Source organism: Pristis pectinata, chromosome 37 (assembly GCF_009764475.1).
Source record: "Pristis pectinata isolate sPriPec2 chromosome 37, sPriPec2.1.pri, whole genome shotgun sequence".
NCBI lineage: Eukaryota > Metazoa > Chordata > Chondrichthyes > Rhinopristiformes > Pristidae > Pristis > Pristis pectinata.
The window spans coordinates 13,676,251-13,701,204 of record NC_067440.1 but is presented as its reverse complement, the minus strand read 5'-3'; the positions used below and the strand labels follow the sequence as shown (position 1 = coordinate 13,701,204).

Below are 24,954 nucleotides of genomic sequence, written 5' to 3'. Positions count from 1 at the left end.
GGGTGAAGGAACATCTTCTCATCCCTGCTGTGTGTGACCAACCTCGTGTTCTGAGGCGTGTTCTGAGGCAGGTTCTGGTCACTCCAGCCAGGACGGCATCCCTGCAAATACTGATTAAGAATCTTGTTGCTTTCAACATGATCACTTCTCGTTCTAAAAGCAACAGGGCATAGTCTGTTTAATTTTTCCACTATCTCATGAATCAATGTGGTGAAGCTTCATTGCACAACCTCTTCCTTGAGTAGGGAGACTAGACCTGAATACAAGTCGTGCAGTCTCACCAGGCACTTGTGTAATTCCAGTAAGGCACAGAGGGATGCAGCCCACTGAGACTGCACTGGCCAGCAACCACCCATTTACACTCATCCTACACTAATCCCATATTTTAGTCTCCCCACATTCCCATAACTCCTTCCAGGTTCTACCCCTCACCTACACTAGGGCAGTTTACAGCAGCCAATTCACCTACCCACCTGCACCGTTGGCCCGTGGGAGGAAACTGGAGGACCCGGAGGAGAACTCGCAGGGAGAACGTGCAAACTCCACACAGACAGCACCCAAGGTCAGGATTGAACCGGGTCTCTAGCAGTGACTGTACCAGATGCACCACTGGGCCACCCATAGTCTTGTACTTTGGGTGCATTCTTGCACTCTACTTGCAATAAAGGCAACATACCTTTTTCCTTCCTCACTTCTGGTGTCTACATGTTAGCTTTCAGTGGTTCAAGGACTGTTTGGATTCAAGGATTCTTTGTGATATGTATAAATGACAGACGGGAATGTGGTGGGGTGGTTTGTAAGTTTGCAGATGACATGAAGAAATGGAAGAGTTGTGGGTGGTGAGCAAGGTTGTAAAGGATTCAGCAGTGTGTAGACCAACAGGAGGTATGGGCAGAGCAGTGGAATGGAATTTAATCCGGACCGATGTAAGATACTGCAGTTTTGGAGGTCAAATGCAAGAGGAAGCTCTCCATTAACTGGCAGGACCCTTGGGAGCACTGATGTACAGAGAGATCTTGTGGTGCAAGTCCATGGCTCCCTGAAAGTGGCTGCACAGTAGATAGGCTGGTGAAGAAGGCTCATGGCACGCTTGCCTTCATCTGTTGGGGCATTGGGTATAAAAGTCGGGAAGTTATGTTGCAGCTGTATATTGGTCAGGCCACGTTTGGAACTTGCATACATTTCTGGTTGCCCCATTACAGGAAGGATGTGGAGGCTTTAGAGAGGGTGCAGAAGAGGTTCACCAGGACGTTGTTTTGTTTAGAGAGTATTGGCTGTAAGGAGAGGTGGGACAAACTTGGATTGTTTTCTGTCGAGTGTCAGAGGCTGAAGGACAACTTGAGAGAAGTACATAAAATTATGAGAGGCATAGATAGGGTAGGTAGTTGGAGTCTTTTTCCCAGAGTGGAAATGTCAAGTACATAACATAGCTTTACGAGAAGAGAAGGAAAGTTTAAAGGAGATTTTTACACAAGGAGTGGTAGGTGCCTGGAATGTGCTGACAGGGGAACTGGTGGAAACAGATATGACAGCAACATTTAAAAGTCATTCAGACAGGCACATAAATAGGCAGAGAATGGAGAGATATAGATCATGTGCTGGCGGATGGGATTAGTATTGGTATTGGTTTATTATTGTCACTTGTACCGAGGTACAGTGAAAAACTTGTCTTGCACACCGATCGTACAGGTCAATTCATTACACAGTGCAGTTACATTGAGTTAGTACAGAGTGCATTGATGTAGTACAGGTAAAAATAATAACAGTACAGAGTAAAGTGTCACAGCTACAGAGAAAGTGCAGTGCAATAAGGTTCAAGGTCACAACAAGGTAGATCGTGAGGTCAGAGTCCATCTCATCGTATAAGGGAACTGTTCAATAGTCTTATCACAGTGGGGTAGAAGCTGTCCTTAAGTCTGGTGGTACGTGCCCTCAGGCTCCTGTATCTTCTACCCGATGGAAGAGGAGAGAATAGAGAATGTCCCGGGTGGGTGGGGTCTTTGATTATGCTGGCTGCTTCACTAAGACAATGAGAGGTAAGGACAGAGTCCAAGGAGGGGAGGCTGGTTTCTGTGATGTGCTGAGCTGTGTCCACAACTCTCTGCAGTTTCTTGCGGTCCTGGGCAGAGCAGTTGCCGTACCAAGCCGTGATACATCCAGCTAGGATGCTTCCTATGGTGCATCGGTAAAAGCTGGAAAGTTTAAAGGAGATGTGCGGGGCAAGTTTTTTTTTAACAAGAGAGTGGTGAGTGCCTGGAACAGGCTGCCAGGGGTGGGGGTGGAGGCAGATACAATATACAATGATTACGAGGCATTTAGAGGAACACAAACAGGCAGGGACGGAGGGATACAGACTGTGTGTAGGCACACCTGCGATTGGCATCATGGTTGGCATAGCTGTTGTTCACCACCCGCTTATTCCAGCATTCTGCTTTCTGATTAAAAACCTTTTGTTGGTAAATGTTATCTTGGAACTGTGGCTTTGTCATAAAAATCACTAGTGTCCTTCAGGAGAGGAAATTTGCAATCCTTCCCTGGTTTGGCCCTCATGGACTCCAGACCCACAGCAATGTGGTCGACTCGTGATGGTACTTGGAGGTGCATTAACTGTTGGCGTTACTGGTGACGTTAATATAACACCAAAAGTAAACCTGTGCAAGGTCAGGAGGAGGTGGGAGAAGCTATGGTCTCGAGAGCTGGAGACGGGAGGGTGCCCTGGATCTGGAGGCTCGATAGATGTAACGTTGACTCACTGCTGGTCTGTCTCTGGCAGGTTGCTGAACGAGGCCACAGGTTCGTTACTGGATGACGTACAGTTGGTCAATACCTTGCAAACTTCAAAGGTAACTGCCACAGAAGTAGCAGAGCAGATAGAGAGCAGCGAGACCACCGAGGTGAAGATCGACGCTGCCCGAGAGGTTAGTGTAACCGTAGCTGACTCGAGAGTGGCAGATCCCTGTGAGTGGAAGGTTACCTTTGACTCTGAGGTGTAATAGGACACACCTGACCTTTCACCTCAAGGAACATGGTTCAAACCCAACTTGGAGTTGGGTCAATTGGAGTCAAAATTGTCCAATACCAGAGGGCGTGCATTTAACGTGAGGGGGAAAGTTCAAGGGAGATGTGCGGGGCAAGTTTTTTTACACAGAGTGGCGGGTGCCTGGAATGCACTGCCAGGGTTGGTGGTGGAGGCAGATACGATCGAGGCATTTAAGAGGTATCTATACAGACACATGAACAGGTGGAGAATGGACGGATATGGATCATGTGCAGGCAGATGGGATTTGTTTAGATTGGCTTCATGGTTGGCACAGACTTGGTGGGCCGAAGGGCCTGTTCCTGTGCTGTACTGTTCTATGTTCTACGTAAGGAAGGGAGATGGAGTTTGGATGGAGGAACAGGTCATACAATAGTGTCGTTTAAGATGCTCTTAGACACGTGAATGTGCAGAGAATGGAGGGAGATGGATCATGTGCAGGCAGAAAGGAATCATTTAGTTAAGCATTTAATTACTAGTTTAATTAGTTCAGCCGAAGGGTCTGTTCCTGTGTGAAGTGATGCACTTTGGAAGATCGAACTTGAAGGCGAGTACAAGGTTAATGGCGGGATTCTTAGCAGTGTGGAGGAACAGAGGGATCTTGGGTCCAAGTCCATAGATCCCTCAAAGCTGCAATGCAATTTGGTAGGGCGGTTAAGAAGGTGTATGGCGTGCTGACCTTCATTAGTCAAGGAGTTCAAGAACCCCGAGGTGATGTTGCAGCTCTAGTTAGACCGCACTCTGGTTAGAGTATTGTGTTCAGTTCTAGTGGCCTCATTGTAGGAAGGATGTGGAAGCTTTAGAGAGGGTGCAGAGGAGATTTACCAGGATGCTGCATGGATTAGAGAACATGTCTTATGAGGAAAGGTTGAGCGAGCTAGGGCTTTTCTCTTTGGAGCAACGGAGGATGAGAGGTGACTTGATAGAGGTGTATAGATAGTGGACAGCCAGCACTTTTTCCCCAGGGCAGCAATGGCCAATATCAGAGGGCATCCATTTAAGGTGAGTGGAGGAAAGTTTAGGGGAGATGTCAGAGGTAGGTTTTTTTGTGTAAAGTGGTGGGTGCCTGGAACGCACTGCTGGGGCTGGTGGGAGAGGCTGATACAACGGGGATATTTCAAAGACTCTTGGATAGGCACATGGATGTAAGAAAAATGGAGGCTTATGGGCTGTGTAGGAGGGAAGGGTTAGATTGATCATGGAGTAGGTTTATATAGGTCAGCACAACATCGTGGGCCGAAGGGCCTGTACTGTACTATTCTATGTACTCAGAGAGTGGCTCACTCCCACCAGGAATGGTTGAGGGGAGCACTTGAGGGATGCTTCAAGTGTCTGCGCTGCTGCTGACTGGGTGAGGGAGGAGGATGTCCTACTGACCTGTGTTGAGTCTGAGTTATTGAGGTGGAGCAGGTGGGAGAGAGAGTGTCTCCGTCCAGTGTAGTCTTGTGTCCAGCTGCCTCCCAAAACTTGGCAACTACCCCTCACATCAACAAGCACTGAATGGTCTTTATTTGCAAAAAGAAAGAAGTTAGTTTACCACTTAAAATAAATACAACTTTAGCTTGAACCTTGCATTCAGTCATACCAGGAATGTATGTTGCTTTTCTGGAGGTTTTTTACTAATCATAACTTGCAATTGCACGGGGCCTTCGATTTGGTAAAATAGACAATAGACAATAGGAGCAGAAGTAGACCATTCGGCCCTTCGAGTCTGCACCGCCATTTTGAGATCATGGCTGATCCTCAACAATCAATATCCTGTTCCTGCCTTGTCCCCATATCCCTTGATTCCCCTATCTATAAGAAACCTATCTAGCTCCTTCTTGAAAGTGCCCAGAGAATTGGCCTCCGCTGCCCTCTGAGGCAGTGCATTCCACAAATTCACAACCCTCTGGGAGAAGAAGTTTTTCCTCACCTCTGTCCTAAATGGCCTAGCCCTTATTCTTAAATCATGCCCCCTGGTCCTGGACTTCCCCAACATCTGGAACATATTTCCTGTCTCTATCTTGTCCAATCCCTTAATAATCCTGTATGTTTCAATCAGATCCCCTCTCAATCTTCTCAATTCCAGCGTGTACAATCCCAGTCTCTCCAACCTCTCAGCATAAGACAGTCCCGACATCCCCAGAATTAACCTCGAAAACCTACGCTGCACGCCCTCAAGAGCAGAATCAAACAGAACATTGACACCAAGGAGAAAAGAGAGATGTTAGGTCAAGTGAGCAAAAGCTTAGTCAAAGAGCAACTGTTGGTGGGACTCAGCGGGTCGAGCAGCATCTGTGGAGAGAGAGGAATTGTTGACGTTTTGGGTCAAGACCCTGCATCAGGATGCAGCTTGGTCAGAGGTGGTTTATTAAGGAAAGGCAGCAGTGTGAGGGGCAGTGCTTGGACCATGGGGCTCAGGCAGCTGGGATCATGGCTGACAACGGTAGGCCCATTACAGTGACAGGTGCTGGTGGCCGACTCCACTGAGGGACTTGAAAACACTGGGGAACGGATTTTATAACTGAACGTTACCCGCGGGCAGACGGAAGGTGGGTGATTGAAACTTGGCAGCAGTTATGACCCAGGCAGCAGGTAATCTGTGAGCTGAAGGAGATGGAGGATGCAGGTTGGGAGGCAGTGCAGGGAGGTGTTGGAAAAGCCCAGGCTGAGGGAAACAGGGTTTTGAGTAACTTCAGTTGGCATCATGGTCGGCAGAGACATGGTGGGCCGAAGGGCCAGTCCCTGTGCTGTACCCCCCGGTGTGGAACTCACTTGCACATTATGGTATAAAGACGAGCCGTAGCCCCAGTATTAAGGTACAATTTTGCAGTAGGTGATCATAGTTGTACCATGGGGGGGGGGGGGGGGGGGGGGGGCTGAGGGGGGAGCTGGGCAAGTCCCCAGTACCTGAGAACAACTCGGGGAAGGGAGATGTGACTCACTGACCTGTGGTTTGGTCCCAGGGTTACCGCTCATGCGCCGAGCGAGCTTCCATCCTCTTCTTTGTGCTGAATGACATGGGCAAGATTGACCCTATGTACCAGTTCTCACTGGATGCCTACATTGACCTCTTCAATCTGAGCATCGAGAAGAGCAAACGCACTCCAAAGCTGCAGGAGCGAATCGCCAACCTCAACGAGTACCACACGTACGCTGTGTACAGGTGAGCAGCCACTGCACAGTCAGTCCTGTTTGGTTTCTGGGGCCCCCACGTCCACAGGGACAAACACCACAGCCTTTCCTCATCTCCACCACTCTTGCTGAAGCCATTATTTTTACAATATTTCAAAAAGATACTGGCTGAAGAAATTGCCAGGATTCCTGAGGGCCCAGTGTGGTCTGCTGAGTGCACTCCTCTGCTTCATTGTGGCAAAGTTTTCAAATACCAGGGACACCAGAAAAGTGACCCCCCCCAACACAGGTTTATTCCCTCCCTGCTCCCTCCACCTCTGGGTTTATTCGTTCCTGGTCCACCCACGTAGACACCACGGCCAAGAAAGCTCACCAGTACCTCTACTTCCTCAGGAGGTTAAAGAAATTTGGCATGTCCCCTCTAACACTCACCAACTTTTATCGATGCACCATAGAAAGCATCCTATCCGGATGTGTCACGGCTTGGGACGGCAACTGCTCTGCCCAGGACCACAAGAAGCTGCAGAGAGTTGTGGACACAGCCCAGCGCACCACAGAAACCAGCCTCCCCTCCATGGACTCTGTCTATACTTCTTGCTGCCTTGGTAAAGCATAGTAGTGCAGCGGTTAGCATAATGCTATTACAGCGCCAGCAACCTGGGTTCAATTCCCGCTGCTCCGCTGTCTGTAAGGAGTTTGTACGTTCTCCCCATGTGTCTGCGTGGGTTTCCTCCGGCTGCTCCAGTTTCCTCCCATGTTCCAAGGACGCGCGGGTTAGGAGCTGTGGCATGGTATGTTGGTGCCAGCAGAGTGGCCACACTTGCGGGCTGCCCCCAGCACATTCTCAGTAACACAAAAAGACGCATTTCACTGTGTGCTTTGATGTACATGTGACCAGTAAATAAATATCTATCTTATCTGAAATCAGCCGGCATAATCAAAGACCCCGCCCGCCCTGGACATTCTCTCTCCTCCCCCCTCAAAAGATACAAAAGCCTGAAAGCATGTACCACCAGGCTCAAGGACAGCTTCTATCCTGCTGTTATAAGACTATTAAATAACCATACCCTAGTACAATAAGATGGACTCTTGACCTCACAATCTACCTTGTTATGACTCTGCACCTTATGGTCTGCCTGCACTGCACTTTCTTTGTAACTGTAACACTTTATTCTGTTGGAAAGCAGGAATGACCATAGGGGCTGAATGACCACCGTTTATCCTGCTGTAACGGTCCCCAAGTACAATAAGGTGCACTCTTGACCTCACAATCTACCTCATTCTAACCCTGCACCTTATTGTCTGCCTGCACTGCACTTTCTCTGTAACGGCAATACTTTACTCTGCATTCTGTTATTGGTTTCCCCTGTACTACCTCAATGCACTGTTGTGGTGAAATGATCTGTATGGATGGCAGGCAAAACCAAGTTTCTCACTGCACCTCAGTACGTGTGGCAATAATAAACCAATTACCAATTGGTCCCTGTGACCCTGCAGCATTTGTATGGCTGCTGCTGTCTCCTGCAACATCCAGTTCTCCCCTTGCCTCTTCCCCTCATCCCTCCCTCCTTTTGGATGCTGTCTTCAACCACTATGCTTTGCTTTACTTGGCATTCACCTTCCGTTCAGTAAAGGAGGAGGGGGTCCCACCCCTCAAACCTTGGCACGTCCAATCTGTACCTGAACTCCATCCCCCCTCTCTACCGGTCGGTCACCTTCTCACTGTGAGCTGCTGCAACTGCTCCCCCACACGTGGCAGGGGGCCGGAATGTATTGGAGCAGGGGGCAGGGAGCTGTGGTGTGAAGTTTGGCCAAGCCTGCCTTTCCTCTCCAGGTACACGTGCCGTGGGCTCTTCGAGAGGCACAAGCTGCTCTTCAGCTTCCAGGTGTGCATCAAGATCCTGGAGGTGGCTGGCAAACTCAACATGGACGAGTACAATTTCTTCCTGCGCGGGGGTGTGGTGAGTGTGCCGATGGGACTGGTGGTGTGAACTCTAGAGTTTGGGGCTTTAGCAACTGAAGGCATGGAAACCGGGAACGTGTGTGAATCCAGAGAGCTGCAGGTACCTGCACTGCATTTCCTCCCCCGGCAGCACCTCCCAAACCCCTGACCACTACAACCAAGGACGAGGGCAGGAGGTGCAGGGGCACTCCCCTCCCCAGTCACACACCATCGTCATGGGATCAAAGTCCTGCACTCCCTCCCTCCCCAACTGTGGCCGTACCTCCACCAGAGCCTCCTGCCCCTGACCACGCTTCCCCTGGAAAATAGAGGGAAACCGAGGGTGTGGACCTGCAGGAGCTTCTGGAAGTAGCGGGTGGGATGTGGGGCAGGGTGGGGGCGGGGATGGGGGGGCTGATGGGGCGGGGGGGTGGGGGGGTGATGGGGCAGGGCGGTGATGGGGCGCTGATGGGGCGGGGGCGATGGTGGGGTGGGGGTGGTGATGGGTGGGGGGTGATGGGGTGGGGGTGGTGGTGGGGCGGGGGTGATGATGGGGTGGGGGCAGTGATGGTGATGGGACGAGGTGGGGGCGGGGCGGTGGTGGGGGGGGTTGGGGGGTGATGGTGATGGGACGGGGGTGGTGATGGTGATGGGGCGAGGTGGGGGCGGGGCGGGCCCAGTGGAAGAATCGGAGTGAGAGCCGGTGTGGGACAAGCATGAGGGTGATGGGAGGTCGGGGACGGAGGATTCTGACGGAGAGAAATCGAGACCTGGGTGAGGAAAACGTGCCAGTGAGGTGTTCCATCGAGGGCTGTGGGTGAGGTGTACGGGAGGGGTGAGGTGTACGGGGGGTGGGGGGGTGATGACGGTGGGCAGTTTGTGAAGGGTTAGAAAGGTCACTAATGACCACTGACCCAACACATTTCTCTGTCACTTCTTGTAGGTGTTGGACAGAGAGGAGCAGATGGACAACCCATGCCCTGGATGGCTCGCAGACACCAACTGGGACAACATCACAGAGCTCGATAAGTTGACCAACTTCCACGGAATTATGAACTCGTTTGAGCAGTATCCCAAAGACTGGAACGCTTGGTACACCAGTTCGGAGCCGGAAACTGCAGTGCTGCCGGGTGAGTGCATTCGGAACAGTGGGACCGGAGACGGTGCGCACAGTTCGCCCGTGCTCTCCATGAATTACTCTGAAGTGTCACACAGATGTCTATCTACCCCACCTACACCTCTCATAATTTTATAAACCTTATCAGGTCGCCCCCTCAGCCAGAGGGAACAATGTGAGTTTGTCCAACCTCTCCTTACACCAAGTACTGGCTTCCACAGGCAACACCCTGGTGAACAACCTCTGTGCCTTTCCCCACCGTCCACACCACCACCAACTTTCATGTCCTCCTCAAGTTTATTAATCATACTTTGTACAGTCACAGCCAAGTCGCTGATATACGTCACAAACAGCTGGGGTCCCAGGACCACTCCCTGCGGTCTCCAGAGTTGCACTCCGAAAGCCCCTCCCTCCACCACTTCCGCCCCCTCCCTCCACCAGCTCCGCCTCCTCCCTCCACCACCTCCGCCCCCTCCCTCCACCTCCTCTGACCGCTCACCGTCCTCTGTTCTTCCCTCCCCCAGTGGAATGGGAGAACACATGCAATGAGCTGCAGCGGATGCTGATCGTGCGTTCCTTGCGGCAGGACCGCGTTGCCTTGTGCGTGACGTCCTTCATCATCAACAACCTCGGCTCCAAGTTTGTGGAACCCCCGGTGCTGGACATGAAATCGGTCAGTGTGACACGGGGCAGCAGAGAGACCTCCACCCACTGCGCTGCCCCACACAACCCTAAATTGTTGTTCTCTCCTTGCAGGTGATCGATGACTCCAACACCAGGACCCCACTGATATTTGTGCTCTCGCCAGGGGTGGACCCCACCAGCGCACTGCTGCAGCTCGCCGAGTATTCAGGAATGGCGAGCCGCTTCCACGCACTCTCGCTGGGCCAGGGCCAGGCCCCCATTGCCACACGGATGATCACAGAGGGTGTGGCAGAAGGTACGTGGCACTAATTAGTCAGCAGGGGCAAGCCTTGCATTCTAAACCCTCCCTGCCAGCGTTTCTGCCCCACACCCAGCCAATTCGATCTCCCCCCATAACTTAAGCCCTCCATTCCAGGCGATGTCCTGCGATATCTCTGCTGTTTGCTCCACAGCTCTTGGCTCAGAGAAATAACTGCAGTGTGTGTGAGGCACTTTGCAGGACCCTGCGTTGTGTGGGACATGGCTGCCGAAATCCGAGCCCTCCTTACTTACACACGTGTCATTGGCAGGTAACTGGGTGTTTCTCGCCAACTGTCACCTCTCGCTGTCCTGGATGCCCCAGTTGGATAAGCTCATTGAACAGCTACAGATCCAGGATCCACATCCTGACTTCCGACTCTGGATCAGTTCCAGCCCACACCCAGACTTCCCTGTCTCCATCCTACAGAGCAGCATCAAGATGACAACGGAGCCACCAAAGGTAATCCCAGAGCTGCCTGCTGTTGCCTTCTGATCTCTCCCCTCCCTGATCCAAGGTCCAGAGAGAAAGTGCTCACCAGCTCCGAGCTCACGATTCCAACAGTGAACACAGGCCACCAGCAAGGAGTCCCCACTGCAGACACTCAACACTTGTTGGCTGACAGCACTGAGCTCTGAGAGGACATAGTACTGGGGAGGATCACACTGTGGGAGGGACAGTACTAAGGGAGGGTCACACTGTGCGAGGGGTGGTGCTGAGGGCCGGCATTATGGATGGGGTTCTGGACCATTGCAGTCTGCCTGTTCCTGTGCTCTCCATTGGTTGGAAATGCTTCATCCTGTATCGTCCTCACCTCCCACAGTCAGGTTTCTAGCGCACACTTGGGTGTTGCTCACCCCGTTCCCCTGACACGGCCCATCCCCCTAACACGCCCTGTCCCCCTGACACGCCCTGTCCCCAGTTTCTGGGCACCGCACAGGACCCCACTGTGAAGCTCCCACGTCTGCTCTGAGCTTTCACACATCTGTAACTTCACCTCTGACTGGCTTTTAACTTCTCATCACTGTCAGACTGGTAAAAGCAGAAGGGATCTACAGTCCAAGGAAGATGGGGAGAAACAGAAAACATCTTAAGCTGAGGAGATGTGTTTGCAGGTTTTTTATGTTCATGTAGGGTCTTTAAAAATCTAACGTTTTGTAATCTGTTGAGGGGCCTTGTCAGCAGGGGCATTCCTTCACCTCTTGCTCCTGCCGAGTATCCCACTGCCCAACACTGGAACCCACCGTGCCTGGAGGGAATGGTCTGTTTGCTCAGGGTCACAGGTTGGCCAACGTGGATGCAGCCAGTTCAGGCTCCTCTTCTGCTGTGCCCTGAGGGGGACGAAGGCAGTGTCAGTGTGTTGAATGGCTCAAACAGCAAGGAGCAAAGGGAAAAGAGCGTTGATGTTTGCTCAATGTTCTCTCCATTGTCCCAGGGCATCAAGGCGAACATGAAGCGATTGTACAACCTGGTGAGCCAGCAGCAGTTCAGCCACTGCTCCAAACCCAAGAAGTACAAGAAGCTGCTCTTCGCAATGTGCTTCTTCCACAGCATCCTCCTGGAGCGCAAGAAGTTCCTGCAGCTCGGATGGAACATTATCTACAGCTTCAATGACTCAGACTTCGAGGTGGGTGTGAGGCCAGCAGAGGGTTATTCAGGGCCTGGCCCCTCCCCTCACTCTCACCTGCCATTAGCATAAACTATGCACTGTCAACACTGGGAGCTGTCCTCTGTAGTCCCAGGGCAGGGACTGCACATGGTCAGGCACAGAGTGAAGCTCCCTCCACACTGTCCCATCACACACTCCCGGGGTCAGACACAGAGTGAAGCTCCCTCCACACTGTCCCATCACACACTCCCGGGGTCAGACACAGAGTGAAGCTCCCTCCACACCGTCCCATCACACACTCCCGGGGTCAGACACAGTGAAACTCCCTCCGCACCGTCCCATCACACACTCCCAGGGTCAGACACAGTGAAGCTCCCTCTGCACCGTCCCATCACACACTCCCGGGGTCAGACACAGTGAAGCTCCCTCCACACCGTCCCATCACACACTCCCAGGGTCAGACACAGTGAAGCTCCCTCTGCACCGTCCCATCACACACTCCCGGGGTTAGGCACAGAATGAAGCTCCCTCTACACTGTCCCGTCACGCACTCCCGGGGTCAGACACAGAGTGAAGCTCCCTCTGCACCGTCCCATCACACACTCCCGGGGTCAGACACAGAGTGAAGCCTTCACTGCATTTAAAAGACATTTGAACAGGTACTTAGATCGGAAAGGCTTCGAGGGATACGGGCCTAATGGCGTGGGATTAGCGTAGAGCAGCATTGTGGCCAGTATGGATAAGTTGGGCTGAAGGGTCTGTTCCTGTTCAGCTCTCAGACCATAAGACATAGGAGTAGAATCAGGCCATTCGGCCCATCGAGTCTGCTTTGCCATTCGATCATGGCTGATTTATTTTTCCCTCTCAACCCCACTCCTGCCTTCTCCCTGTAACCTTTGACACCCTCACTAATCAAGAACCTATCAACCTCCGCTTTAAATACACCCAATGACTTGGCCTCCACAGCCGTCTGTGGCAATGAATTCCACAGATTCAACACCCTCTGGCTAAAGAAATTCCTCCTCATCTCTGTTCTAAAGGGACGTCCCTTTATTCTGAGGCTGTGCCCCCTGGTCCTAGACTCTCCCACTGATGGAAACATCTCTCCACATCCACTCTATCCAGAATTTTCAATATTCAGTAGCTTTCAATGGGATCCTCCCCCAATCCTTCTAAACTCCAGTGAGTACAGGCCCAGAGTCATCAAACACTCCTCATTTGTTAACCCTTTCATTCCCGAGATCATTCTCATAAACCTCCTCCAGACCCTCTCCAATGCCAGCACATCCTTCCTTAGATATGGGACCCAAAACTGCTCACAATACTCCAAATGTGGTCTGACCAACGCCTTATAAAGCCTCAGCATTACATCCTTGCTTTTATATTCTCGACCCTTCGAAATGAATGCATTCTGACTCGCATACAAGGTTTGTAAGTCTACTTAGAATACAAATTTAAAACCCGCTGCTACTCTTGATGCCACAGGTATCTGAAAATTTGCTCAGCATTTACCTGGACGAATACAACGTCACCCCTTGGGATGCCCTCAAGTACCTGATTGCAGGAGTGAATTACGGGGGCCACGTGACAGATGACTGGGACCGCCGGCTCCTCACCACCTACATCAACGACTACTTCTGTGACAAGGCCATCGCCACCAACTACTACAAGTAGGTCTGGGCTCCACTCTGCTTCAGCTGCGGCTGAGACAGATCCACTCGACGGCAGGAGAGACCTCAGCTGATGACAACACTCACTCATTTCAGTGGGTTTGGAGGTTAACAGACCCTCCCTGGGTCAGAGGGAGAGGCTTCCTGAGGATCCTACAACTACTGAGCTCCCTCATTCCCAGGGTCACCGACTGGTGGGGCACAGGTTTGACCAGTGTCCCACATGGGATGGTGATTGGCCCACACAGTGGTGGGAGCCCCCCAGCCCCATATGCATGTGTGGATCCCATACACGGGTGTGGTCCTGTACATCCCACTCAGTGTGATGGGGGAAGTGGTGGTGGGACAGAGGGTTTCCCACTGCGATTGCGACAGTTTTCTGCAGCAACAGAGCTTTAAAGCACATGAAATATCTTTATCTCTGGTCTGTACCATTCACAGGCCTTTCGGCCCAACTGGTCCATGCTGATGAGTTGCCATCCAAACCAGTCCCATCTGCCTGTGTTTGGCCCTTATCCCTCTGAACCTTGTACCATGGACCTGTCCAAGTGTCTTTTAAATGTCGTTACTGTACCTGCCTCACACACTTCCTCTGGCAGCTCGTTCCATATACTCACCACCCTCTGTGTAAACAAAAGAAGTTGCCCCTAAGGTTCCTATTAAATCTTTCCCCTCTCACCTTAAACCTGTGCCCTCTAGTTCTTGACTACCCAACCCTGGGAAAAAGACTGAGTGCATGCACCCTATCGATGCCCTTCAAGATTTTGTATTCCTCTATAAAATCACCTCTCAGTCTCCTACACTGCAAGGAAAAGAAGGCCCAGCCTGTCCAACCTCTCCCAATAACTCAGTCCCTCGAGTCCTGGCAACATCCTCGTAAATCTTTTCTGCGCTCTTTCCAGTTTAATAATCTTTTCTACAGCAGGGCGACCAAAACTGCACACAATACTCCAAGTCCAGCCTCACCAACGTCCTGTACAACTTGCACGACCTCCCAACTCCTGTACTTAGTACCCTGACTGATGAAAGCCAGTGAGATCAAAAGCTGCCTTCACCACCCTGTCTACCTGTGACTCCACTTTCAGGGAACCATGTACCTGTGCTCCAAGGTCCCTCTGTTCTGCAACACTCCCCAGGGCCCTGCCGTTCACTGTGAAAGTCCTACCTGGATTTGACTTTCCAAAATCCAACACTATTGCACTTATCTGAATGAAACTCCATTTGCCATTCCTGGGCCCACTTACCGGGCTGACCAAGATTCCCCAGTTATCCTTCATTCACGATATTTCTCAACACCACCTTCCCTTCCTGGCCTTGTCTGCAAGGACTGACCTTGATCTGGTTTGTGCTGGTGTTTCAGACTCTCCAGCCTGGACAATTACTACATCCCCAAGGACGGAGACCTTAACTCATACCAGGAATACATCAGCATGCTGCCTGCCGTGGAGCACCCCGAGGCCTTTGGGCAGCACCCGAACGCGGACGTGGCCAGTGAGATTGCTGAGGCCCACAGACTCTTCGAGACCCTGCTGTCCCTACAGCCACAGATCACCACAGCCGTGGGCAGGGGCCTGACCCGGGAGGAGAAGGTAAACGCGGTCCCACCGAGGGAGCAGGCGAGTCTGTAACCTGACCCTTGCCCTTCACCAAAGGAGGACGATGCTCTCGCCCACTCCCACGCTAAACTGGGCCCGCTGCTCATTCCACAGCCATACACACCCCCCCATCCCCTTCCCCATCCCCATCCCCTTCCCCCCTCTCACTGGAAAGAGGGAGAATACTGAAGGACTGTCTGACAGTCCATGGAGGCAGTACTGAGGGAGCGCCAGTCCACGGGAAGGGCAGTAGTGAGGGAGCGCCGGTCCACGGGAAGGGCAGTAGTGAGGGAGCGCCGGTCCACGGGAAGGGCAGTAATGAGGGAGCGCCGGTCCACGGGAAGGGCGGTAGTGAGGGAGCGCCGGTCCACGGGAAGGGCGGTAGTGAGGGAGCGCCGGTCCGCAGGAGGGGCGGTACTGAGGGAGTACTGCAGTCAGAGGGGTCAGGTATAGGATTGCAATACTGAAGCAGTCCCACACTGTAATGGGGACAGGTCACACTGTTGGAGGGGCAGTACAGGCTGCCCTTGGCCAATGAATGGGTTCATAAGTCTATTTTGTCTGCACAAAAATCACTCAATATGGTAACCGTACCTCCGCAGTGTTGTAATGAATGGCATCGAAAGTACATTAGACTGGAGAGAGGAAACTAGTTCCGCCGTTTGTAGAAATGAACATTTGTACATAGGTCATACTTTTGAGTATAACAGTATTATAGGAGCTGGTTCATACTGTATGTAGGGCGTGCATATGTTGGATGTTTGTAACCCAGGGACACCCTGTACTCTGTATTGTCATGGGGTCAGCACTGGTGGAGCAGTGCTGTGTGGGAGGTGTCAGCTTTTGCATTTAGTGGACATTCTGGCTTTTTTCTCTGGTATGTGTGGAAGTTTCTGTGTCCAGCAGTGTTTGGGGCCCTTATTTCTACCTCTGGATATCAATAACATCCACCGACTCTGGTCTGAGCACAGCCCAGGTCTGCAGCTTCCTAAGGGATATCAAAGCACAAAAACTGCGCACGTTGGAGGTCTGGTTTATTAACTGAAAATGTGTAAATACTTAGCAGGTCAGACAGCATCTGTAGGGAGAGAAACAGAGTAAGTGTGTGTATGGCTGAGCTGCAACACCTCATCCTCATCCTCCTCCCTCTGGTTACACCCCTGCAGGACGATCAGCTGCAGTTAAGAAGTGTTGACAGCCTCTCAGCCAGCGATGCCACGGAGTGCTTCATCCTCCCGGTCTCCACATGATTACAGGCGTTCCTTTGTTCTCTGCTACCCCACACACCCTGTCGCCTGTTGTCAACCTTTCCCAGTCTTTGACCTGAAACATTGACTGTTTCTCTCTCCACAGATGCTGCCTGAACTCCTGAGTATTTCCAGTATTTTCTGAACTACTTTATTGGCTGAGGAATGCTTTGGGGCATCCTGAGGAGGTGGCAGGCTCTGGGGACATGTTAATTCACTGTGTGTAAGATTGTTCCCCCTCAGACTCTGGGACAAGGTGACCTGAGCCCAGTCTGAATTCTATGTGTAATTCACTGTCTTAATTCACTGTGTGTAAGATTGTTCCCCCTCAGACTCTGGGACAAGGTGACCTGAGCCCAGTCTGAATTCTGCCCTGCACAAGTGTGGTGTTTACCCATTGACCGTCTCGGCCAGTGCAGCAGACACCGCTGGGCAGGAGGTGCTGATGGTGAGTGGGCTGACAGGTTTGCAGATGTTAGCGGCCCCACCCGTGGGAAGGCCAGGGTTCCCTGTCCATCTCTCGGTCTCTGCACGGCAGGTTCTCGAACTCTCAGGGGACGTGTTGCAGAAGACCCCGGAAGACCTGGACTACGAAGGAACACGGGTGATGATACAGGAGGACAACTCGCCTTTGAATGTTGTGTTGCTACAGGAAATCCAGCGTTACAACGTTCTCCTCGACATCATCAGGTCAGAGCACAGCCCAGTCACTGACTGCCTCACCTGTATTGTCTCCTCTCACATCCTCAGTGTAGAATACAGAACCCAACAGCACAGTACAGGTCCACAATGTTGTGCCGACATTTTATCCTGCTCTAAGATCTACCTAATCCTTCCCTCCCACATAGCCCTCTGTTTCTTTATCATTCATGTGTCTATCTAAGAGTCTCTTAAATGTCCCTAATGTATCTGCCCCCAGAACCTCTGCCGGCAGTGTGTTCCACACACCCACCACTCTCTGTGTAAAAAACTTACCCCTGACATCCCCCTTATACCTTCCTCCAATCACCTTAAAATTATGTCCCCTTGTGTTAGCCATTGTCACCCTGGGAAAAAGTCTCTGACTGTCCACCCGATCTATGCCTCTTATCATCTTGTACACCTCTATCAAGTCACCTCTCATCCTCCTCCTCTCTAAAGAGAAAAGCTCTAGCTCACTCAACCTATCCTCATAAGACATGCTCTCCAATCCAGGCAGCATCCTGGTAAATCTCCTCTGCACCTTCTCTAAAGCTTCCACATCCTTCCTATAATGAGACTACCAGAACTGAACACAATACTCCAAGTGTGGTCTGCCCAGAGTTCTATAGAGCTACAACATCAACTCGCGGCTCTTGAACTCAATGCCCCGACTAATGAAGGCCAACACTCCATACACCTTCTTAACAACCCTATCGACCTACGTGGCAACCTTGAGGGATCGATGGACATGGACCCCAAGATCCCTCTGTTCCTCCACACTGCTAAGAGTCCTGCCATTAACCTTGTATTCTGCCTTCAAATTCGATCTCCTGAAGTGTATCACTTCATACTTACCCAGGTTGAACAGCTTGGCTTTCTGTAACAGCTGGTGTTGTTGGCACAGCTGTAATGTCAGGGTTCACCATTGGATGCTCTTCAAACACTCACAGGTTAGTTACTGCATAGAACTTCCTCACAGCGCACTCTGCCAGGGCAGGGACTGGACCCAGAGTGAAGCTCCCTCTGCACCGTCCCATCACACACTCCCGGGGTCAGACACAGGGTGAAGCTCCCTCCGCACCGTCCCATCACACACTCCCGGGGTCAGACACAGGGTGAAGCTCCCTCCGCACCGTCCCATCACACACTCCCGGGGTCTGACACAGGGTGAAGCTCCCTCCGCACCGTCCCATCACACACTCCCGGGGTCAGACACAGGGTGAAGCTCCCTCCGCACCGTCCCATCACACACTCCCGGGGTCAGACACAGGGTGAAGCTCCCTCCGCACCGTCCCATCACACACTCCCGGGGTCAGACACAGGGTGAAGCTCCCTCCGCACCGTCCCATCACACACTCCCGGGGTCAGACACAGAGTGAAGCTCCCTCTGCACCGTCCCATTACACACTCCTGGGGCAGAGGCAGAAAATGAAAAGAAAGGGTCTGTCCCTCTCCTTGGACAGAATCACTGTGCTCACTGACAGGCCTAACAGCAGCTTTCGCATGCGATCCAAGCCTCCCCACACTCACAGCCAGCGACCGGCCCCTTGTAGGTGATCCTCTACCTCAGCTGTGGGACGGTGCTGCCAAACCAGCCACTCCCTCTGTTCTCACTCTCTCACTATCTTGCATTTTTGTTTGCTATTTAAGTATTTAACTGGCAACCTTTGTCTCCCAAGGACATCGCTCACTGAGCTGAAGATGGCAATCCAAGGGCTGGTCGTCATGTCTACTGACCTGGAGGAAATATTTAACTGTATCCATGATGCCCGTGTGCCGTCTTTATGGGAACTGGTAAGAGAGGCATGGATGGTGCATTGGTCTCCAGTGACCCCATGTCCATTTTTACTGGCCACTGTGCTGAATCTGTGGAGCATCAGCATCAGTGCCACCTTGACCCTCGTTGGGCCTGGCCTGGGAGTGACTCCTTCCAATGGCAGAATTCAGTCTGTCGAAGTGCTGGAAGTTTCACCCTCTTGAGGCAGAGAGGACTCCCCAGGACGTTGCCTGGGATGGAACTGTTCGGTTATGAGGAGAGACTGGAGAGGCTGGGTTTGTTCTTCTTGGAGCGGAAGAGCTGAGGGGGAACTGACAAAGGTGTACAACATTGAGGGGCAGAGAGTAGGCGGTAGGAAACGTTTCCCCGTAATGGAGGCATCTAAAGCCAAAGGGTAGGTCTAAGGTGAGGGGATCTGAGGAAACGTTGTATCTCCCTGAGGGGGTGGTGGAGGCAGAGACCCTCACAACCTGAATCTCGGAGCTACAGAAGGTATGGAGCAAGTGCTGGGAAATGGGATTAGCATAGGCAGATTCCTGATAGCGAGCGTTGATGTGATGGGCCGAAGGGCCTGTTTCTGCACTGCATGACTCTATGAACTACTTGTAGACAGAGCAGCATGTAACAAAGCCAAGGGATTGTCCTTGGTTTGGGAGACGTTCTCACAACAAGTTAGATCTAATATACTCACGGTGTCTCCCGGTGTTTCTTGGGAGCCCAGAGGAGACAAGCTTTGACATGGATCAACAGAGGCAGGAACCGGGACCGGCGACCCATGGCTGGGTCTGGTGACCTATGACCCCGGACTGGGACCTGTGACTGTTGACTAGTGACTGGGGACCGGCGACCAGGACTATGGAGGTGGGTTTCAAAGAGCACAATGAGGGGGACGGGGAATGGCAGGGCTGAGGCAGCTGCAGGCATGGTTGCTAACTGTGTGGAGGTGAAGACACCACAGGAAGGAGCAGGTTTCAGGTGTGGAGGGGCCAGTCCATGGGGGGGTTTTGAACATTGGATTGAGAATATCAATGGCGGATTTTGACCAGGAACCATTGTAAATCAATGAGATAGGCACAGGGCATTTGGTGGCAGGACCTGGAAGGATAAGAAGCAAGGATGGTAAGCTCAGGGAACCTTGATTAACAAAGGAAACTGAAGCAACAAACAATCTGCTGGAGGAACTCAGCAGGTTGAGCAGTATCTGTGGGGGGGAGGAATTGTCAGCTTTGCATCAGTCCTGTGTCCTGCACTGAGTCCTGATGCAGGGTGTTGACAGCACACGTCAACAATTTCTTCCCCTCTCCACAGACGACACTTGACCCGCTGAATTCTTCCAGCAGATTGGGGGTTGCTCCAGATTCCAGCGTCTGCAGCTTCTGGTGTCTCCAAAGGAAATTGATCAGAAATAAGAAGGGAGACATGTCAGGTACAGGCGTTTGGTATCAAGTGAGTCGCCTGATCTTTAGAAGGAAGAGGGCAAAAAGAGGACATGAAATGACCTTGGCGAGCAGGGTTAAAGAGGATCCCAAAACCTGTTCCAAATATATTGAAAGAGTAGGTCTCCTCAGGGACCACTGGGGAAATCTGTGTGTGGAGCCAGGAGATGTGAGGGGGTCCTCAATGAATACTTCTCATCAATGTTCTACAGGAAGAAGGATGTGGAGGCTGGAGATTTGGGGGCAAGGTACACTGATACTCTGGAACATGTCTGTGTCAGGATGTGTTGAGCTATTGGCACAATTTTAGGTGGATAAATCTCCAGGGCCTGATGGAATGCACTAGGAAGCGAAGGAGGAGATCATTGGGGCTCTAATGGAGATTTTTGTATCTTTGATAGCCCCAGGTGAGTAACCAGAAGACTGCAGGATGGCTGATGCTGTTTCCTTATTCAAAAAGTCAGTAGAAATAAGCCAAGAAACCACAGGCCAGTGAGCTTTCTGTCAGTAGTAGAGGAATTATTGGAACAGATCTAAGGGACAGGACTTATGTTCACTTGGAAGGACAGGGACTGATCAGAAGGAGTCAGTGTGGTTTTGTGCAGGGGAGATCATGGCTCTCAAATCTGACTGAGGTTTTTGAGGTAAGTAAGAAAATTGGTGAAGGCAGAGTGGTGGATGTGATGCACAAGGCTTTTGACAATGTCCCACATAGTAGGCTGTTGGGAAGATTAGGGCTCATGGCATCCAAGGTGTGTTGGTAAACTGGATCCAAAATTGGCTTGGTGATGGGAAGCAGAGGGTAGTAGCTGAGGGGTGCTTTATTGATGGCGGTTTAACCAGTGGTTACCGCAGGGAGCGGTGCTGGGACCTTTGTTGTTTGTTAGATAGGTAAGGGGCTTGGAATGAGAATATTGATGGCCTGATGGGTAAGTTTGCTGACGACACAAAAATCGGTGGAGCAGTAGGTAGTAAAGAACGTTGTCGGAGAGTTGGCTGTAGCAGAGGCAGGTGGAATTTAATCGGGACCAGTGTGAAGTAATGCATTTTGGGACATACGAAACAGTAAGTGGCAGGGACCTCGGGAGTCCTGATGTACAGAGGGACCTCAGGGTGCAAATGCCATCAGTGGACTGGGTAGGGAAAAGGCATTGAGCATGTTTGCCTTCGTGGGCACTGAGTCTAAGAGTTCGGAGTCCTCTTACAGCTGGAAAATCATCGTCAGGCTGGAGTATTGGGAACAGTTCTGGTCGCCACACTACAGGAAGGATGTGGCAGCAATAGAGAGAGTGCAGAGAGATTCACCAGGGTGGTGCTGGGAACGGAGGGCTGTGGTTGTAAGGAGAGACTGGACAGGCTGGGTTTGTTCTCACTGCAATGAAGGAAGTTGAATAGGGACCTTCTAGAGGTTTATAAAATCATGAGGGGCATAGACAGGGTCCCCAGGACAGGGGAGTCTAAAAGTGGAGGGCGTAGGTTTAAGGGTAGAGTGGAGAAATTTAATGGCGATCTGATGGTGAGTTTTTCCACACAGGGGGCAGTGGGTATGTGGAACCAGCTGCCAGAGGAGGCAGTAGGGGGGGTAAAGGTGTGGAGAGATTAGTGCAGATGGGCATTCTGGTCAGCATGGGTAAGGTGGGCCTGTTTCTGTACAGCTCTATGGCTGGGCATGGAATTGAAGGTGAGGAGATGAGACTTTCTGGGAACGATGCCTCTGCCTGTCTGTAAGTATCCCCGTGCTTTGACACCGAGTCTGACCTTCCTGCCACCCTGCAGGCCTACCCGTCCATGAAGCCACTGGGAGCCTGGACCCGGGACCTGGTGCACAGGGTGGAACAGTTTGCCAAGTGGGCAGAGTCCACACACCCACCCGTCATCTTCTGGATCTCCGGCTTCACCTTCCCCACGGGATTCCTCACTGCCGTGTTACAGCTTGCGGCTCGCAACAACATGGTAAGCGCAGCGGCTGTCTCCCAGTGCCAGAGACCTGGGTTCAATCCCGACCTCTGGTGCTATCTGTGTGGAGTTTGCACGGTCTCCCTGTCACTGCGTGGGTTACCCCCGGGGGCTCTGGTTTCCTCCCACGGCCCAAACACGTGGGGTTGGTGGGTTAACCAGGCACCGTAAATTGCCCCCATTGTATGGGAAAGAGGTGGGATCTGGCGGAGCAAATATAATAGGGTTAATGTAAAGGGGTAGTTGATGAACAGCATGGACTCGGGGGCAGAAGGGCCTGCTTCAATGCTGCATGTACTGGGGTAATGTGTCTGGCAGTGTGCTGAATTATAAAGTCCCCACTGCTCTCTAACCTGGGTACAATTTGCCCATTGAAATTGGGTGCGAATGGATCAGCGTCTTGGTGTGGCAGAGACTTCAAAGATGAGAACCTCCTGTCACATACAGACTGGAAAAGCAGGTGAAGGAGATTCAGTTGGGATGCTCGAAACCAGGAAGGGTTTGTTGTGTAGACAGGAGAATGTTCCCGGGGCAGGAGGGTGGGTGCCCGGGGGACACGGAGTGAAGGGGGTGGGCAGAAGAAGAGGGGGGAGGAGGAGAATGTTTCTCCGCAGCGAGTTGTTGTGATCGGGAATGTGCTGCCTGGAGGGGCGGTGGGAGCAGATTCAACAGGAACTTCCAAAGGGAATGGAGGGACACTGGCGGGGGAGACCGTGCTGGCCGGCCCCTCCTGTACAACCAGCTCTGCAGTGATCACTTTGTCTCTTCGTGCCCCCCCCAGATCTCAGTCGACTCGCTGTCCTGGGAGTTTGTCGTCTCTGTGGTCGATGACAATAACTTGCTGCAGCCTCCCAAGGTAGGTCCTGCACCCTCGAGGGACCGGCCAGGCAGGGCCTTTCCTCAAGCACTTCGGGCAGAAAGTCTGTGCACAGGGAGATCCCACAGTTTGATCGTGTGGGAGACTTCTGCTGAGCTCAGCAGGCAGATGAAAGCCCATGTGTAGGCACTGCTGGTGGGTCTACAGGTGAACCTGCTGCTTCAACCTCTGGAGCCTGCGCTGACTGGCTCCTCTCGCTCTGTCCCCCCAGGAAGGCGTGTTCGTCAAAGGCATGTACCTGGAGGGGGCAGGCTGGGACAAGAGGAACGCCTGCCTGGTGGAGGCAGAACCCATGCAGCTGGTCTGTCCCATCCCCACCATCCACTTCAAACCTGTGGAGAACAAGAAGAAGTCCTCCAAAGGTAGGGGGGGAGAGAGGTGGGAAGAGGAAAGTGAGGGGAGGGTGAGGGGAAGGGGGGTGGGGAGAGAAGAGGGGAGGATGGAGAAGCGGGAGGGATTGGTGGGGGAGAAGTGTGGATCATGGCTGCTCCTGTCAGTGGGACGGCCGTGTTGCCTTGAGTGCAGGCAACCTGGGACCACCCCACCCCTCCCACAGCCGGGCTGGTGATGAGCACCTTGTGTTCTGTTGCAGGCACCTACCTCTGCCCATGTTACTACTACTCGCAGCGGGCAGGCAGCACTCGGCACACCTCCTTCGTGGTGGGGATTGAGCTGAGGACAGGAGACAAGCCACCCGATCATTGGATCAAACGAGGCACCGCCCTCCTCATGAGCTTGGACTACTAGAGCCGCTCCCAGCACCCAGCCCTCACCCGATGGGCAGCCACACCGTTGTTCCATGTGATGGGATCAGAAACATTGTAAATTTACTACTTGCCAATAAATGTGTTTCCACACTGCTGGGCTGCGCACGGTTAGATTGACAACCCGGTCCCTTCAAGGGAATTTCTGTCGCCCGCTTCCAGTAACTGAGCTGGAGCAGCCCCACAGACATTCCAGAGGCAAGAGACTCACTCCTGCAACCACAGAGCCTTTCCACCAGCTGCAACACACGATGCTCACCGTCCAGGACAATGGCTTGGTCGGTTCTCCACCACCATCCTTCCAGGCAGGGAGTTCCAGCCTTCCTACTGTTATATTCCATGCCCCCAAGGGAAAGCATCACGAGGTCCTTTCGAACCACTTAGTGACTGGTCCTCTTGCCTTTAAGGATCTGTAGACACGTTCCAAGGTTCACCTGTCCCTCCACAACTGGCCAACCTATTTGTATCCTCCTCATAGTCACCCATGTGACCAACATTTGTATAATCTGAGACCTCCTCAACCATACGCCCTAATTTAGGGTTTAAGCCATTCAAATACTCTACACAATGCAAGCGACTTGAGTCCTGTGAACCTCACTGTTATCAGTCTTCCAATGACGTGACTGTCACCACAGTTAGAACCTGCAGATGCTGGAATCTTGCGCAATAAACAGTCTGCTGGAGGAACAGCGGGTCAAGCAGCATCTGGGGGGGTGGGGAGCAGGGAATTGCTTCAGGGTTTTGAACCAAAATGTCAACAATTCCTTTCCCCCCACGGATACCGATTGACCTGCTGAATTCCTCCAGTAGCTCGTGAGCTGCACCAAAGTTAAACCAGTTGGCCTGTAACTTCACAGTTTATCCATTACTTCCTTTTTAAACAACACAACATAAGCCACCCTCCAACCCTCCGGCATCACCTGAGGAGCCAGTGGGGATCAAGGGATTGTAGCTGGAGCTGCTGCATCTTTGCTGGAAAACAGAAATGAAGGATATGAGACAAGCAGGTTGGTGGGTTTAGGATACAGATCAACCACATCTCATGGGTGAAGGGCCTCTTCCCATTCCTTTACTCACAGGATGGCTTCGGATCATCTGCAACTCCCCTCCTCTCCTACCCTGGACCCACCTATCACCTGCAGGCTCTTGCTCCAGCCCTGCCCTCCACTTTTTTCTGCTGCCTATC

General features: G+C 52.1%; 1 protein-coding gene across 1 annotated transcript in view; it reads left to right on the top strand.

Annotated features, from left to right (window-relative positions):
• The window catches only part of dnah2 (dynein, axonemal, heavy chain 2), a 154,588-nt gene extending 130,690 nt beyond the window's left edge, over nucleotides 1-23,898 (top strand). Inside the window, exons 68-83 of the mRNA XM_052044703.1 lie at nucleotides 2,774-2,918; nucleotides 5,986-6,185; nucleotides 7,989-8,115; nucleotides 9,040-9,226; nucleotides 9,738-9,886; nucleotides 9,970-10,153; nucleotides 10,428-10,618; nucleotides 11,592-11,783; nucleotides 13,251-13,435; nucleotides 14,796-15,024; nucleotides 16,816-16,967; nucleotides 18,638-18,752; nucleotides 21,948-22,124; nucleotides 22,909-22,983; nucleotides 23,216-23,366; nucleotides 23,597-23,898. Of these exons, the coding sequence (XP_051900663.1) occupies nucleotides 2,774-2,918; nucleotides 5,986-6,185; nucleotides 7,989-8,115; nucleotides 9,040-9,226; nucleotides 9,738-9,886; nucleotides 9,970-10,153; nucleotides 10,428-10,618; nucleotides 11,592-11,783; nucleotides 13,251-13,435; nucleotides 14,796-15,024; nucleotides 16,816-16,967; nucleotides 18,638-18,752; nucleotides 21,948-22,124; nucleotides 22,909-22,983; nucleotides 23,216-23,366; nucleotides 23,597-23,751 (2,614 nt within the window). The 3' untranslated portion in view covers nucleotides 23,752-23,898. The remainder of the gene's footprint in view (nucleotides 1-2,773; nucleotides 2,919-5,985; nucleotides 6,186-7,988; nucleotides 8,116-9,039; nucleotides 9,227-9,737; nucleotides 9,887-9,969; nucleotides 10,154-10,427; nucleotides 10,619-11,591; nucleotides 11,784-13,250; nucleotides 13,436-14,795; nucleotides 15,025-16,815; nucleotides 16,968-18,637; nucleotides 18,753-21,947; nucleotides 22,125-22,908; nucleotides 22,984-23,215; nucleotides 23,367-23,596) is intronic.
• Nucleotides 23,899-24,954: the final 1,056 nt, after the last annotated feature.